General features: G+C 33.7%; 1 protein-coding gene across 1 annotated transcript in view; it reads right to left on the bottom strand.

Moving 5' to 3' along the window:
• Nucleotides 1–18,455, bottom strand: part of DLG2 (discs large MAGUK scaffold protein 2) — a 1,459,931-nt gene that overhangs the window by 117,248 nt on the left and 1,324,228 nt on the right. Inside the window, exon 11 of the mRNA XM_023532491.1 lies at nucleotides 2,740–2,876. Coding sequence (XP_023388259.1) covers nucleotides 2,740–2,876 — 137 coding nt within the window. The remainder of the gene's footprint in view (nucleotides 1–2,739; nucleotides 2,877–18,455) is intronic.

The raw sequence follows: 18,455 nt of genomic DNA on the forward strand, positions 1-18,455 counted from the left end.
TGAAATCATTATATCTACAATGAATATCAAGAAAATGGTAATAAAAATAGCATGATGCCTGCAAAATCCTTTGACAGAATTATTTAGACTGATTTTTTTTAAATTTGAAAATAAAGCTAAAAATTTGAACAGAACCTCAAGAAATTGGCACACAATATCTAGCATATTACAATAGCAGCAGTTAAAAAAATACCAGAAGAGTTACCTACAACGAAACTCCTACAGAACAATGAGTCACAGGTCAAATCAGTCACTATCTATGACAGTCATTACTTCAGAATGAAATTGTCCTCTTTATTTCAATTTAGCACTATGGATATCTAAGTTTATTTTATTCCTAAGTCAATAAACAATAAAGTTTATATTCTTGAAATGAAGTTGTTAGGACTTATACTCTCCAAACACTTTTCTGGATCAGAAGACACATCTTCAGAAGAATCAACTTTTACATGAAAGGCAAAAAAATAAATAAATAAAACCAGGAAACAAAAAAAACAATATCTGAAGAACAAAAATGGTAGTTCTATTATACAGCATAGTGCCTCTAGTTAACAATAGTGTACTGTGTACTTAAAATTTGCTAAGAGGGTAGATTTTATGTTAAGTGTTCTTAGCATGTACACACAAAATAAATAAATAATAGTAGTAGTAGTAGTAATAATAATAATAATAATAATAAATAAGAATGGGAGAAAACTGGGAGGTGATGGATATATTTATGGCCTTAATGGTGGTAATGGCTTCATGAGTATATACTTATTCTCAAACTCATAGAGTTATATACATTAAATACATATAGCTTTCTACCTATCGACCATACCTCAATAAAGTGGTTTAAAAAAGAAAAGAACATAAAGTGGTAGTGACTTCAGGTGGTAAAGAAACCGAAACCTCTTAGTGCAACTCTGATTGAAGTCATTAACGTCACATTTTTTTGCCCATCCAGTTTGACCATACATTTTCTCCTGACAGAATTCCTTCCTGAGTAGTGGCTACTGCCTGGGACATGGTAGGCGCTCAACACATTACTCATTAAATAATGTTATTAGTGAATGACTATAGGATAACTAAAGGAAAGAAGGAAAGAATTGACTGATAAATTCTAGGAAACAAATGCAAAGACTGTGCTTAGTGGTACAAGCATGGATGTAAGCCAGTTGCCTGGATTTGAAACCCGGTTCTGTACATCGTTAACTATATGACCATAGGCAAGTTAGTAAATCTCTTTATGCCTCAGTTTCCTTTTTCTTACATAAAATAGACCATTGTGAGAAATCTGTTACATTACAGAAAAGCACTTGTAAAAGTACATGGAAAATAATAAATGCCAAATAAATGTTCATTATCAAGAATATTATAAAGGTCTTATCTAGATAACTCAATATAAAGGTCATTGACAACTATGAAATTAGACTAGTAGGACCAAAGATAAGCTATCTAGAGAAGGGAAGTGAGCATAATGAACTTTGAGGTTCAACCCACAAAACTGGCACATGTCCTAGAAAGTGCTATTCCATTGAAAATTATAGATTCTTCTCAAATATCACTTATGAAAGTGTTGGAGATAATGGCACCTTGCAGACATAGATTATAGGCTCTATTTTATAAGGGCAGACATATGACTAGATATGACTAGATATCTTACTTGAGAGCTATCTTCTATTAATTTTCAGTGTTTGATTATTATCCTGTAGATTTGGTATAAAATAGTAAATGAAGACGAAGCAGTTATTAAGTGTAATCTCAAATGTTTTACTGCTTATAATTGCCTTATTTTGCCTTAGTTTATCATATTATTTCACGGCTCAGAAAGGGTGGCCAAGAGTTGGTGTCAATCATTTCTAGGGCTCCTGAAGCATGTGGGCAGATAAAATAGCTGTAGTAACCCTGTCTGAAGAGAGAGGAGAGAGGGATCCATTTACACATGTGACTGAACTCAGATTAAGAATTCTTGGAAGTTAGGGACTGCATCTATGATGATTGAACAAAGGACCACGGAGAGACATAGAAATGTATGTATCAATAAACCAGGTAGTGTTCCCTTTGTTAACAAAGTCCACCTCTCTAGCAGTCTGGCTTTAGCAGTCTCTCTGGCTAATAAGCGATGAGTTACATTGGAAGAGCAACATATAATCTCTGAGCTTTGTGGATATATGAACACTGGTGAAAATTGAGATTTCTGTTTTTAAAATGTCAACAAAGCTGATACAATTATACTTGTACTTTTGAGCTCTTTTACCACAAAATCTGTTCTCCCTTCTTTTCTATTACTACTCATAGTCACTGCTATGGACTGAATTGGGCCCCCTCCCCACAAATTTATATGTTGAAGTTCTGTCCCCTAATACCACTGAATTTTCAGATAGGGTATTTAGGAGGTAATTAAGGTTATTAATTAAATGAGTTAAGGGTGAAGCTCTAATCAAATAGCACTGGTGGCCTTATAAGAAGAGAAAGAGTTCTCTCTCAGCATAAGCACAGAGAAAAGACCATGTGAAGATACAGAAAGAAGATGGTCGCCTGCCAGCCATGAAGAGAACCTCAACAGAACCTGAATGGGCCAAAACCTTGATCTTGAACTTTCCAGCTTCCAGGACTTTGAGAAAATAATACTTCTGTTGTTTTAGCCACCTAGTCTATGCTGTTTTGTTACGGCAGCTTGTACAGACTAAGACAGTCGCATGCTGGGAAACAACAGCTTCATAAATAAACACGTTGTTTTGCTTGAGTCACACTCACCATTAATAGTCTGTCTCCTACTTGCAACCTTCCATCCTTTTGTGCAGCTCCTCCATCTATAATTTTAGTTACATAAATGCTGTTGTCTCCAGGAATGTGTTGGTTCCCCACACCTCCTGCAATACTGAAGCCTAAACCTGTAGGGGAGAAATAGGAAAAAGCCAATTAGCCATAGTTCAACAATCTAAGAAAATTAATCCTCAATTTATTATAACATTAATAAATAACAGTAATGAATCTACTTCGATTGTTTTTGTTCTTTAAATATTTAAAGGCTTGTTGATTAATGCCAGTGAGACAAAACTCTTGAAGTCAACCCCACGTGGCCATTAGTTTTGTTCTCTTTCATGACTGAACACTTAACTGTTGTTCCTTAGCTAATCAGTTCATAATGGGTGACTGACCAGAATAGGGATCAGCCAAAAAAGGTGGAAGGATCCCAGGTACAGTCTTGCTCATGTTAAATCTCTGGGCTCATCTTTACTGATGTCGTTACTCTAGCACAGAGTACAGAAGTATTGCCAATCACTGAGTATAGACCTAGATACTCTTGACATTTCAGAATGAAAAGCACAACTGTTAGAAAATTCCACAAATTCTGAAACAAGGGCCCAAGGAAGATACACTGGGCACTTAAGTAATAATTTCAGAGGGAAGATAAGGAAAAGAAGCTAGATACTTGCCCTTCCTGTTTTCTTTTCTGACCATCTTGTCATATTTTCACACTTCCTGGCATTTAATTGTTATTAACTAATAGTGAGGTTTGTCATACAGAAAAAATGAATTATCCCTATACACATTCTAAAGATAAAGAAATAGATTATATACTTTGACTTTATAATTCTTATAACAAACCACAGACTATCAATTCATTTTAAACATGGCAATTTTCTATTTTGAGAGATAAATTTTACTGTACTATAACTTGTAAAACTTTTATTTATATAAAAATGTGGAATGAAAATAAGAATAAAGTTATTAAGTCATTATGAGGCTATTTTAAAAGAATGACAGAATCTTTAAAGGTATAAGAATAAAAGAAAATCCTTTTGGGAATATGATTAAATGTACATTTAATGTAGCATATATTTTCATTGCATTTTAAAATTTTAATGATAATTAACATGCAAATTACTCAGAAAGAAAAAAATCAAATGCTTTTGTTACTAAAAATAGGAAATATCTGTAACTTATTTGGCTTAAGAAAAAAAAATTTAAACCACATACTTAGTCACATAATTTTAAAAAAACACACCTGTTTTATTGTAAAACAATCACAAAAATTTGGGGCATTTTATACAACAATAATGAAAAACACTTTTAAAAATATTCTATTTCACTATGCTTTTATTGAACAGACATTGAGTAAGGCTATTTGCTTTTAAGATGGTATAAATGGTCAGTTAATGGAAAAATAACGGCATAGTAAATTTAAAAGTAACACCTTTGAAATTATATTTTAAATGACTTTTTTGTTAAATTATAATAGTTTTTAAAAATAAATGGAAAATAGATTTAAATTGATGGGGCAATTAAAATAAGTGTTATCTAGTTTCTTACTAAAGTAGGTAATTAATCTTTATTGATGCTTTGACTTCCATAAGTCTATACTTGTATTCCTTTGCTTCAGACTAAAAAAAATTATCAAGCAAAAGATTACTAAGAATAAATAAAATGTTCCCGATTTTCTTTTCCTATAAAATATAAAGTACATATCAGCTCATGTTTTCTAAAACTATAGCTTTATATTTATATAGGATTATAGAGGATTTAAAAAATATATTTACAAAAGTCTCATAGCCACATGCTAGGATCAATCTACACTACTTATAATAGTACAGAAGTCATTCCAAGCTGTGGAAAGAAAAGGTTACATTCACTATGTCAACAGTAAATGCCACAGACAGTCTGTGTTACAGAAGAGCTAAGGCAACAACTTACCACCTCAAACAAGGTGAAGTCCAACAAAGGAGTAACTATGTAGTTGACATTTGAAGTTAAAGATTGTACCAAGACAATGAAATCACTATTAATACTGTAGAAAAAAACATAACACTAAAAAAGGAAATAAATTTGCGGGGAGGGGAGTAGGCTTAAGTACTTTATTTTAACTGGTGACTCTGCTCAAGGTGAAGCAAAATATTTTTAGTAAGCTCAAGATAATGTCTCTGAAGGTACAGAACCAAAACATTTCCCTGATTTCTCTTACTTTGATGAAACATGAATACATTTAAAAATAATCAACATTTAATCAACACTCAACCATATTCCAAATATTTAATTCCACATAAGTAAATGTGTAGCTTATGTCTACATCCAGAATACAAGTTCATTTATATGTGGGAGTATCCATCTGTGTTATAAGATTGAATCTGTCCCCATTCATTCATTAATTCATTCATTTGCTAACTGACTCATATATCTGTTCATTCCACAAATATCTCTGAGTATATCTATGTATCATTGCTATAGACCTGGCCAACATAATGTAAAGGAATGGATTGACCAGAAACACTGGAAAGAATGATTCATGAGTGGGTTCATATGAGTGAGTGTGATTGAATCTAACTGAAGCAATATTCTAAACTCAGAGCATTCTAGTGATTTTTGGAGGACTACTCTATGAAGACAAATGTGGGCTAGGGCCACTGAGCAAAATGAGCAAATCCAAATGATCAGTCTGGAGGCAATGGGTGTTTTTTGCATATACTGTTATAATTGGGCAAGCTGTCAACATTATAGAGCCATTCTCTTCACTCGTTTGCTAATATTTTCCTCCTTCGGTTCATTCTAGATATACTTTCAGGCTTGATAACTCTAGAACATGCCAGACACGCTTCCACCTTAGGCCATTTACTCTAGCTATTCCCTTTGCCTGGAAAACACTTCCTTCAGAGCTTTGTTCAAATTTCAATTGCTCTGAAAGCCTGAAACTGACCTCCTTATTTAATGCTCTCACCTAAACATATACCCCATTTCCTTATCCTGCTCTACTTTTCATTTTCCCTTAGCATTTATTACCTTGTAATATACTATAAGTGGTATGTGTATTTTATTTTATTTTTCTTTCCCCTTGGTGAAAATATAAACTTCATGATGACAGGGATTTTTGCATGTTTTATGTTATGCAATAGAACAAGGCCAGCTATATACAATAGTACTCCCTTATCCGTGGTTTGGCTTTCCATGGTTTCAGCTATCCATGGTCAACCACGTATAAATATTAATTAAAAAATCCTGGAAATAAATAATCCATAAGTTTTAAATTGCGCCCCATTCTGAATAGCATGATGAAATCTCACACTATCCACTCCATTCCACCTGGGACATGAATCACCTTTATCCAAGGTATCTATCCATGCTGTACATACAGTACAATAAGATATTTCGAGAGAAAGAGATGACATTTACATAACTTTTGTTACAGTATATCATTATAATTGTTCTGTTTTATTATTGATGCTGTTGATCTTTTACTGTGGCAAATTTATAAATTAAATGTTCTCACAGGAATGTATCTATATGGAAAAGCATAGTATATACATGAACATAGATATACTTTAAGGAGAAAACAAGTATATTTACTTTCTAGAGCAATTGGTACATAATAGGTGCTTGATGAATAAAAATTCTCTGCTCTCAATAAGCTCTGAAGTTGTTTTGCAAAAGACATACCTAAATATATTGACATGATTCGACTGGCTCGGATAAGTTCTGTGATGGTACTGGTGTTATGTGAGCCCAGAGGGGAGCATGACTGACTGAGAGGAACTGGGGAAGAATCAACAAAAGTTTTAGTACTTAGGCTGATACTTGAAGGTTAAGTTAGAACTGATAAAAGAGAATGCACCTTTAAACCCAAAACATACTCTGGATTCCAGAGTGACTAAATGACTAAGAGTCAGCAGCCCTGACTTAGGTTACACAATGCTCATAAAATCCCAGCTCTACTGGGCTGGAAATTAAGCCAGAGAATCCTGGTAAATATTCAAAATATGTATTTATGATGAGATAAGCTAGCGTCACCTATAACAGAATAAATAGAATAATACTCATAAAGATTGGACTAAGGAACACTGAAAGTAGCAAAAACACTGACTTTGGGAAGTGACCAATTTATATAATTGGTCATTATTTTGAAAAGTGTCCGTGATAGTCCTGGATCATCAATTATAAAATAAACTCAGTGAAAAGAGTTTGTAGGTGTCACCATAAACCCTGACTCTATTAAGAATAATACTAAACATGCCTATGTGTGCCAATAATAAACAAAGCTGACATAGGAAAAATGTAAGTATTATAATCACAGAAGGAAGTAAAAATCGGTGTACATTTCAGTACTCCAGTAAAGGAAAAAAAGCATGTAAAATTTAAACACCTAATTCCCTAAGCAATTAAAAAATGATCTGTTTGACAAACATGTGATGTGCAAACAAAATTTCAGTTTATATCTATTGAATAAAGCTAGGTTCCTCTTTTCGTATTTCTTGCATCTCCCCAAAATGCAGCTCCTCACTTTAACATAGGAGATGTACACATAGGGAAAGAAATGTCTGAGCCTTGTTAAAACCTTTAATTTAACCTTTTTCCACACAAAATCTTTTCCTCATCCTACCAAAAAAAAAAAAAAAAAAAAACCACGAAGAATATAATTCACCCTTTTCCCTTGCTGCCTGCCTACGCTGAGGAGGAGGTGTCAGTGAGAGGTGGAGGACTGAAAGCAGAAGTCTTGGCAGCATAGACTTGATACTGTGCTTGAGAAGCTCAGAATAAAAACTCAAATGCTTAAAAGAGTCATATGATTACAATGTACCCATATATTCATTGTGGGTGTAAAGAACTAAGCCCCATGATGTCTTATTACCATTCAATAACTTGGTTCAACTTTATTTTATGTGACTTCACTGGCAGAGCACTCTTAGGCCTTCTCTGAACAATTCAGTATTATTAAGCAGACTGTTTTTGTCAGAGTTTATCTAGGATCTGTTAGGTAAGATGTTTACTGCTTTATAGAAAACATTAGTGGTATTCTGCGCATTCTGACTACATGTTTTTATTAAAGAAAACACAGATCTGTCCTGAACCTTGACTGGCCCTCTCTAAGAAAACCACCACACACACAGACAATTTAACTTCTGGATGTGCATGCATTTCAGTTAAAAAACGAACAAAAAACTTTACCCATGGGTAAAGTTACTGTTACACAGATAACAGACTATTTCACACCTCTTCCCCTTTAGAAAGAAAACTTTGCTTAAATAAATACCAGAAATGCACCTTTCATTTTAATTTGAGAGATTAATTAATCTCATTGGGCACTGTAGGTATGGTTAATTAAAAGCCAAAACTTCTCTATATTCTCTCTGGGTTCAAAAGACAAGTTTTGGGGTTGGAGGAAGTGGTTCTGTTTAAAATTCCCCAGGCATTGGCTAGGCATGCTCAATCCTCCTTAAGGAATGTCTTACAGATCACCTAATTAATTTACCAACAGTGATTGTCCCCAACGTTTTCTCTGTGTACTTAATAATGCCCACTCATATTTCAGCAAATTACTTTAATGCCTATTTTATTGTGAAAAGTCTCTATGTCTATACCTATCCTTTCTGTTTTCCCTTTGTTCAAAGGAATAAGCACCTTTCCTCTTCTCTAAACCTAAATCTTCTTCTCCACTTTAGGACTTTCTCGTTATTCCTTCTTATTCCCCACCAGAATATTTAGTCTCTTATCACTGAAGATTTTCTCCTCTTCTGGCTTTGACCATGCCTCTATCCTATCCTGAAAAGATCTCTTGAACTTGCCATAGTCTCCTGACTGTTAAAAGCTGAAGATTTTAACCAGTGACCTATAGTTACTAATTCTGTTTCCTTATCATACACACCCTTCTCAGTCTCATGCATCTCATTTCGTATACCACAGTCTATTCACATGATATCTATTATGGGTTAAATTATGTCTCCAAAAGATATGCTAAAGTCCTAAGCTGTGGTACCTCTGAATGTGACTTTATTTGGAAATATAGTCTTTGCAGATGTAATCAATTTAAAATGAGGTTCTACTGGATTAGTGTGGGCCCTAATCCAATAATTGGTGACTCTGTAAGAAGAGAAAATTTAGATAAAGAAACACAAACACACAGGGAAGAATGCATGTGATGACAGAGGCAGAGATCGAGATGATACATCTACAAACCAAGGAATACCAAGGATTGCCAGAAACCACCGAAATCTAGGAGAGAGACATGAAAAAAACTCTCCTTCAGACTCCTCTAGAAGGACTCAATCTTGCTGACACCTAGGTCACAGACTTCCAGGCTCCAGAACTGTAGGAAAATAAATTTCTGTTGTTTTAAGCCATTGAGTTTATGGTCATTTGTTATGGCAGCATCAGGAAACTAATACAGCATTTAATTCTTATGGTCTGAGTGGTTGTTCATATATCTAGCTTTTGCTTTCAAATGGAAATCGTTCTCTTGTGGAAAATCCATTTTCATACTTTCATATATATAAATGTCATCCTCTCCCATAATGGAGATGAATGAAGTAACTGCAAACAAGTTCCAACAAGCAAGGAGCCCAGCCAGTCATTCAGAATCTTCTTCCAGAAGGCCTGAAAATTTCTATGGGCCTTTGCTCATTCTGTGTTACTGATTACTTTTACATTCCTACCCTCATAATGTTACACTGACTTACTCCTTCTCTTATTTCTCTTACTACTTCTCTCTTCATTTTATAGCCCTAAAACTATGGTTTGCAGAATGTATTTCTCACCCCAATAGCACTAGCATCATGTGAGAGTTTGTTAGAAATGCAAATTTTGGGGCACATGCCAGATAATCCTGAATCAGAAACTCTAGGGATGCATGCTAAATTTGATGATCGCTTCTTTAGAATAATAGTTATTTGTCAAGGCACACTCCATAGAATCCTATTCTCTCCATAATCTCTTTCTTGTGGAGAATCTATTTCCATAGTTTCAATTACCACTGCTCTGTTGATAAGTGCCCAAACTTCTTGTGCCTCCAAAACTCTTTTGGGCTTGACTTGTCATCTTAAACTCATAAGTTTGAAAGAATGTACTCATTACCTCTCTTCAAAACTGGCTTCCTTTCCTGTCTTCTGTCTTTTCCAACTAGATTAATATTTCAGATTAAATTAGAAGTTTTTTGAGTTTGGCATTGCACTTATACATCACTGAATCCCAGGGCTTATTATGATACTTGGCACAGAGCTGCTAGACAATATTGTAATATAGTATAATATAGTACTTGTTATATTTTATCAGAAGCCTCAGAGTATATATTTAAATATGATTATATTACTCCTCTCCACTACTACTTTACTAAATCAAGTGCTTATCCAATCATGCCTGTTTTATTGTAAAAGGCTCATGATTTGTATTCCCTAATTTCGGTTTTTCCCTGACTGATTCTCCAATCCATTCTGAAAATATAGTCCAGGTTATTTTCCCCCTAAAATTCTATATTCATTATGTTGCTCTATCACTTATTACTTAAAATTGTCCACCACTGTTCATTTTCTACAGGAATTCTACATATCCTCTTCTTATTATTCCTTACTTCTCTGCTACTAAACTTCCTCCAGGCAAGCTGATCTCGTCGTGGTGTTTTATTATGCTCTTATACCTGCTCCCCACATATGAAATGCCTACACCACTTTAATTTTCAAAACCACAGAAGTCTTTGCCAACTTTAACCTACTATGGTTGAACTCCAGTAGAAGCAATGATTTGTATCAGCCTTTTCACGTCTATTTAAATAGAATGAGTTAATTCATTCAACAAATATTCACTACTCATGTGCCAAGTATTGACCTAAACTAGGTGGTTAAATCAGTGAATTAGAGATCCGTGGTTCTTTTCTAGTGGAGGGTAAGACAAAAAAAAAAGGTGATAACTCAGTGTGGTAAGTGTTGATAGGACAGAAACAGAGCCTATGGGAGCACATAGGTGGGCTGCTTCTCTTGGGTTGGGGAGGGATGTCATGGAAGGTTAACTATAGGTCCTAATATCCAGAGACCTGGAAGATGAATGAGAACCAGGGAAAAGAAGGGAGTAGGATAAGAACCCCTCATAAAGGGAAACACGCATTTCAAAGATCCAGAGTGGAAAAACTGAAAATATTTCAGGTGAAAGCAAGTAGTCTTAGGCAGAATAAATGTTTCATGAGGAGAGAAACCATATCTTTTGTACTCGCCAACTTAGCTTCTGATACTATGTTTAATAAATATTTTGGGATAAATGAATGAATAGAGATAAGAGGATATTTTCTCTAGTGAATTAGGAGGGAAGGAGAAAAGGATAGTGTAGATAAAGTTTACGAATATAGGTTCAATGGCAGGATACTAAATGAGTTTTCATCTCCAATTTACTCTGATAACAAGAAATCGTGGTCATCAGGAAAGAATGAGGAAAATAGTGAGGTCAGAGATTTGAGGAAATTCCAGAAGTTTTTAAGTAGCTATTAGGAAAAATAGAAGAGATAATTAATTAGAGAAATGAAGAAAAGTTGCAAGAATTGTTGATTGTCTGTCTAGTTAGAGTTTAGTGGCTATTACTATTCCAGTAATTTTTTTTCCTTCAGCAATTCTCAGTGGTCTGGGTAGAAGCACAGAAAGTGTAAAAAGTTAGATTAAATCACTTCATAAATTAATCTTTTATGTGCATATATCTTCTTTCTTTAATAAAATTATATGCTCCTAGAAAGTAGGGTTGCATAACATAGACCAGTTGAGCACAGTGCTGGAATACAGTAATTATTCAATAAATATTTGCAGAATGAATTAATGATTGATTTGTTCAAAGACCAAATAACCACATGGCACAGGCATGCTTTTAAATGTCAACCATTCCACAGTAACAGAAATGTGTATACTTTAGCTGACTGCTTTAGAAGGAATAATAATGCTTTTATTTATGTTCTTCAGGAGTGTTATGAATAAAAAAGATACTCCCAAACTAATTTTTAAAATTAATTAATGAATTAAAAAAAGATCACTGAATCCTGTTTCCATAAGCATGCTTTAATGAACTGTGCAATAAAGAACTCACGCTGGTAAAATAATGTGACGAGTTCATTTTTTCATTAAAAAACATTCAGTTCCAAGTTCTGTTAGTTTTCTAGTGCTGCTGGAATAAAGTGCCACAACTGGGTGACTTACACAATAGAAATTTATTATCTGACAATTCTGGAGGCTAGAAGTCCAGTTCAAGTCATCAGCAGTGGCAGTTCCTTCTGAGAGCTGTGAAGGTAAACCTGTTCTAGGCCTCTCAACTAGCTTCTGGGGGTTGCTGGCAATCATCGGCATTCCTTGGTTTATAAATGCATTACCTCAACTCTGCCTTCATCTTCACATGATGTTCTCCCTGGGTGTATGTCTGTCTCCGTGTCTGAATTTCCCATTTTTATATGAATATCAGTCTTATTGGATTAGGCCCCATATTATTGACCACATCTTAAGTTGATCATCAGCAAAAACCCTATTTTCAATTAAGGTCACATTCACAGGTATTGGGAATTAAGACTTCAAAATCTTGTTGTGGGGTACAACTCGATTCATGACACTACTACTGGGAAAGATAAATATAAGTAGGACACAGTTCTTGTCGTCAAGTTGCTGACAGACCTGGGTGGAAGGAATGGCAAGTAAACAGAGTATAAGCCAGTGCTTTGGAAGAAAGGCAGATAGCAAGGTCAGGGAAAAGTTCTTGGAGACAGTGACAGCTGAGCTGAGCTCTGCTGAATGGCTAGAAGAAGAGAAGCAGCAAGGAATTCCAAGCAGAGAGAGAGTAGCTTGTAAAAAGGTACAAATAGCCTTGATCCTTATGGTCAAAGGAGTGAATGGGGTTAGGAGGAGATACTAAGAACTGAAGTTGGAGAAATAGAGGCTCATAAAAGCCCAGAAGTGATGTGTTAAGGAGTTTGGACCTTACGTTAGTGGCAATGGAAGTCTCTGAAGAGTTTCAAGTAGAGGAATGAGAAGATCAGATTTGGTCTCTCCCATTTTGCCTCATTAGTGTTTGCTGTTGTTTAAAAAAATGCATTAAATTATATTCTGTGTGGTTGGGAGGATATTCTATTTTTTATCATAAAATGTTTTGTTTTGTTCCCATATTTTTGCCTTTTTTCTTCACTTATTAAATTGCTCATTAAAACTCACTTAGGGGAAACATTTTTCCCCTCGATACTCAATGTTCATGATTTCGTTTGAGATATTAGCTTTTCCTGGTTTGTGCCTTCTCCTATTACCTGTTTGTCACAGCCCATTTATGAAACTAAACTTTAAAATATAAAATATATCATCAATAGGCATTTGTAATCTGCTAAGAATCTAAAGAGCTAACACTAAATTCATAAATTTGTTTATATGCATATTATAATTCACCAAAGATTTCAAATGGGCACTTTCAGCAGATGTTTGGCTTCACTATTCACTTAATCATCTTTATGGTGTTTCTTTGTAAAAGAGCTAATTGTAAAATCTGGATTCAGCTTGAGTCCTAAGAAAGAGTAAGAGTTCTGTAATTGAGACAATTACACAAGTATCTTTTTGCAATGTCATTTTGCTCATTCTGAAACAATGAAAGACGTACTCACTATGGCTCAGATTTATAAAGTGTCTAACCAGTATTTCCAGTATTTATTGTATAATTTCAGACATACCATGGTATACTATACTATAAAGGTATAGTAATCAAAACGGTATGGTACTGGCATAAAAACAGAAAGATCAATGGAACATGATCAAGAGCCCAGAAATAAACCCAAGCATATACAGTTAACCAATATTTGACAAAGGAGCCAAAGTCACTCAATGAAGACAGTCTTTTCATAAATGATGTTGGGAAAAGTTTATATTTGCATGTAAAAGAATGAAACTGGACCCCTATCTTACACCGTTCAGAAAATAAAATTAACTTGAAATGGATAAAAACTGAAATGTAAGACCTGAAACCATAAAACTGCTAGAAGAAAACCTAGGAAATAAAGCTCTTTGACATGGGTCTTGGAATTTTTGGATATGACACCTAAAACACAAGCAGCATAATAATAAATAAGTGAGACTATATCAAATTAAAAATTTTCTTCACAGAATAGAAAGACATATTTGCAAAACACATATCTTTTGAGTTAATATACAAAATATATGAAGAATTCATACCACTCAATAGCAAAAAACGCATAATCCAATTAAAAATGGTCAAAAAACCTATTCATTTTTCCAAAGAAGATATACAAATGGACAACAAGTACGTGAAAAGATGTTTAACATCACTAGTCATTAGGGAAATACGAATCAAAATTACGATGAGATATCACCTCACACCTGTTAGAATGGCCATCACCAAAAAGACAAGAGATAACAAATGTTGGTGAGGATGTGGAGAAAAGGGAGCCCTGTGCACTGTTGGTGGGAATTTAAACTGATACAGCCACTATGGAAAACAGTATGGATGATCCTCAAAAAATTCAAAATAGAACTACATTGTGATCCAGAAATTCTACTTCTGGGAATATACGCAAAAGATACAAAAACACTAACTCAAAAAGATATCTGTACCTCTATGTTCATAGCAGCATTATTTACAATAATTAAGACATGGAAACAACCTAAGTGTCCATTGATGGATAAATGCATAAAGAAGTTGTGGCATACACATGCACTCACGTGCACGCGCGCGCATACACACACACACACACACACACACACACACACACACAAAATGAAACATTATTCAGTCATAATAAATGAGAAAATCCTACCATTTGTGATGACAGGACAGACCTTGAGGGAATTACACTAATAAGTCAGCTAGAGAAAGGCAAATACTGGAGTCTAAAAACAAAAACAAAACCCAAAAAACTCATAGAAAAAGAAATTAAATTTATGGTAACCAGAGGAAGGCAGGGGGTCAGGAGAGGAGGAATTGGAAGAATGTGTTCAAAATGTATAAACTTCCATTTATAAGATAATTAAGTACTAGGGATGTAATATGCAGCATGATGGCTACAGATCACACTACTGTAAAATAGATATGAAAGTTGCTGAGAGAGTAAATAAATCCTAAAAGTTCTTGCCACAAGGGAAAAAATTATTATTTTTTTCATTTTTTGCATTTATATGAGATGATGAGTGCTAACTAAACTTACTGTGGTAACCATTTAATAATAACTGTAAGTCAAACTAATATGCTATATACCTTAAACTTATACAGTGATATATGTCAATTATCTCAATAAAATTTGGAAAAAAGACATGCCATATTTTACATGATAAATAATAAATGGACTTTTGAAACAAGTCACTTATTCTCAATCTGTCTGTTTCCTAATATGTAAGATGGATATGATAATATATGCCATGACCACTGTGTGGTATAATAGAAAGATTAATGACACAAACCTAGGATCTATCATTTAAAAGCTGTATAACTTTGTAGCAAGTTATTTGGCTTCTTTCAGCATCAGTTTATCAGGAGGATAATAGTTAGCCCCCAAATCATAGTGCTAATTAATACATTATGATAATGTATAAAAAGGAATTACATAACATAAATACTAGCATAAGTATCAGTATTCACAGAATATCCATTCCCTTTGCCTTCCCACCCAAGATTGTAATGAGAATCAAATGTGATAATTCTTTGTAAACTGTAAATCACATATTTATGTAAATTTTAGGTATTATTGATGAATAGGTATGATAAAATACTAGAAAATGAGTTATCAGCTACACAACTGTGAAGGCACTGTCACTCACATCATCTTATATTTTATTTCCCAAACTCTCTTAAAATACTGTCATTCATCATTATAGTTGGGTTTTTTTCCATGGAATAAAATGAGACTAATTACAGATCTGGGTTCTAATCCTTTATTCTTATAACACCTTCTTAGTGAATCCCCTCTAGTTATTCTACACATTGCTCAAGTTGTGAATTCTTTATCTTGCTAAGAGTCTCTATCAGGGTTGCACATGTACACACTATGACATTTAATAAATAATATTTATATGTTCAGAACTGTGCTGGCATTGGCAACACAATTCCAAATGTAGAGAAACTATGACTATATCTCAATGATTGACACAACTAGCTTATATCTTTTGGATATACAGGTTTAGTAATTTTGAGATGTGGGTCAATTTCAAACAGCTATGGGCAGATGAAGATTTAATGAAGATTCGGTTTAATCCCTGTTCTAGAACATTCCTCAGTCTCCAAAAGATCATGAAATACTTTTTACAAATACATTGGAGAAGATTAGAGAAACAGTTACACCATAATACTTGTAAGACAAATGGTAATATGAGAGGAGCTTTAAATGTTTTAAGAGAAATGGAAGAGAGAAAAAAATGGGGGAAAAAAAAGCTTGACAAGTGAAGTCAGGTGAATTCATACCGCACTATCATAAAGATTAGAAGTTAACTAGGTGAGAATATTTAGGAGGAGCCTCAGGTGGAAAATTTGTAAAGAATCTCACGGAGAGAAAAAGATAATGGCACTTTAGGAAACAAGTATGTCAACCCAGCATTGTAGGGAATTACAATTTCAAACTGGGAGGAGCAGCAAAGACTTCTAACCATTGGATTTTTAAGAGAGGCATGTAAAAAAGTGTGTAAATAAGCACAGCCTTCTCAAATATGTTTTATCTGAAGAGTGCATTAATTTAATAAAACAGTCTTCTACAAGTTCATAAAGGATTATAAATAAAGGAGATAAAGAACGATAATTAAGTCACAGGGGACTTTAAAGCCACATTATATATAAATTAAACCAATCACAATTAGAAAGAATTTTTTTATTATACTTTTAAGTGAAAAATCCATTTAAATTTCCTTTTCTAATTATCACTCTGAGGAAAAACAGTTGAAAAATATCTTATATATTGTGTATATAATCAAAGCAGAGTTTCTAAATCCATGCCTTGGATAAAAAGAACAGGTACTCTCTCCATCTTTTAGTTTCACTTATCCAACTAGCCATTGTTCTTGGTGGTCTAGTACTCCACAGGAATATTACATCATCTACCAGAAAACTCTTTAAATTGTTTCTTTAGGTACTGAGGAAAGGATCGCATTCATTCAATGGTCCCTTCTACCTTAAAGAAGGAAGTTGATAATACGAGTAATAATGACAAAATTTATTTAGTGTTTACTATGTGCCAGGCACTAGTCTAAGCACTTTAGCACTTTACATATTATCTTTCAGTCCTTTAAAAATGTCATTCCATTGGTCTCTGACCTCCACTGATTCTGATGAGATGTCAGTAATAATTGTCATTGTTCTCCCTAATGCAGTATATTGCCTTTCTTTGGCTACTTTTATTACTTTATCTGTGGTCCTCTTCAGTGTCTCTGTATCCCTGTGTTCTGTTCCTATAGTTGTCTATTTTGTTTGTTTGTTTGTACTTGGCCTGCTTGGAGTTTATTGAACTCCTTGGATCTCTGTGTTGACATTTTCGATTAAATTTGAAAAAATTAGAGTTTCTTTTCCTACTCATAATCTCTCTCCTCTCCTTATGCAACTACAGTTACACATATGTTAAACTGCTTAATATTGTCTTAATATAAGGCTCTGTTCATTTTTTTCAGTCTTTTTTCTCTGTTCTATGTTTAAATTTCTAAGTTTATAATACTAATAGTAATAATAAAACAATTATATAATACAACTAATTGGTCACCCTTTGAGGACTGATGATGGGGAATTAATTATCTTGAGGACTGTGTAAATAATAGGAAAGAATCACTTATCCTGCCTTTTCTATATGAACTCTATAAATATAATAGATGAGAAGTGCCCCTTGATAAAATAATTCTAGATAATAAATGAAAACAAATTGATAGAATTACAATATTATTATTTTCACCTCTTATGAAATAATATATTTAAGAATGGAACATTAACACCTGCTAATATTAAAAAAGAGTAAAAATTAGTATTGTTTGCTTTCTTATAAAAGAGCACACCATCACTTACAGTCTTGCCAAAGGGATCACACATGTGTCTGATTATACCTCTGAATCCAGCTGTACATTTGTAGAAAATTTAGATAAGAGAAAGGAATGTTGAACAATATCATAAGTATATCAGAGATGTGAACTGGAAATCTCAAAAGGTCAGATGGCTTGGGTTCCTCAGATGATATACTATAAGGAAAATAAAGTAATGTAGTGAGATTCTCTAGATGAAAAGAGACCATTAAACTAAAAAAAAATGGACAAAACTAAAACAGAGTGTCTAAGGGTGCATAAAACCAATAAATGGGTGACAAAAACAAAGAAATGTAAGGATGTGATGGCTATAAAATTCAGCGTGGTAGTTTAAGAAGGAGCTGAGGAGCTGTGATTACAATGAAGTGTGTATAAAGGCTTCTAGTGGCTGGCAAAATTCTGGTCTTGTTCCAGGTGGTGGTTATAGGATATTTGCTTTACAGTAATTACATAGAAATAACTCAGTAAGCTCTGTATTTATTTTGTGTGGTTTTCTATTTATGGTTTATTTTATAATAATAACATAGACACACAATATATTGTTCACGATTCTCTTTGTATGTATGTATTAGTAGATAGGAAAGAAAAATTTAAAAAGTCTTTTAAAAACTGACTTTTAAAAACTGACTTTAGTTTGTTTTAGGAGAATGTAAAATTTTCTGTTAGGCCCATGATAGATTTTTTTATTAGAGAAAGTTCCTGGGTAGA

Source organism: Pteropus vampyrus, unplaced genomic scaffold, assembly GCF_000151845.1.
Source record: "Pteropus vampyrus isolate Shadow unplaced genomic scaffold, Pvam_2.0 Scaffold84, whole genome shotgun sequence".
NCBI classification, from domain to species: Eukaryota; Metazoa; Chordata; class Mammalia; order Chiroptera; family Pteropodidae; genus Pteropus; species Pteropus vampyrus.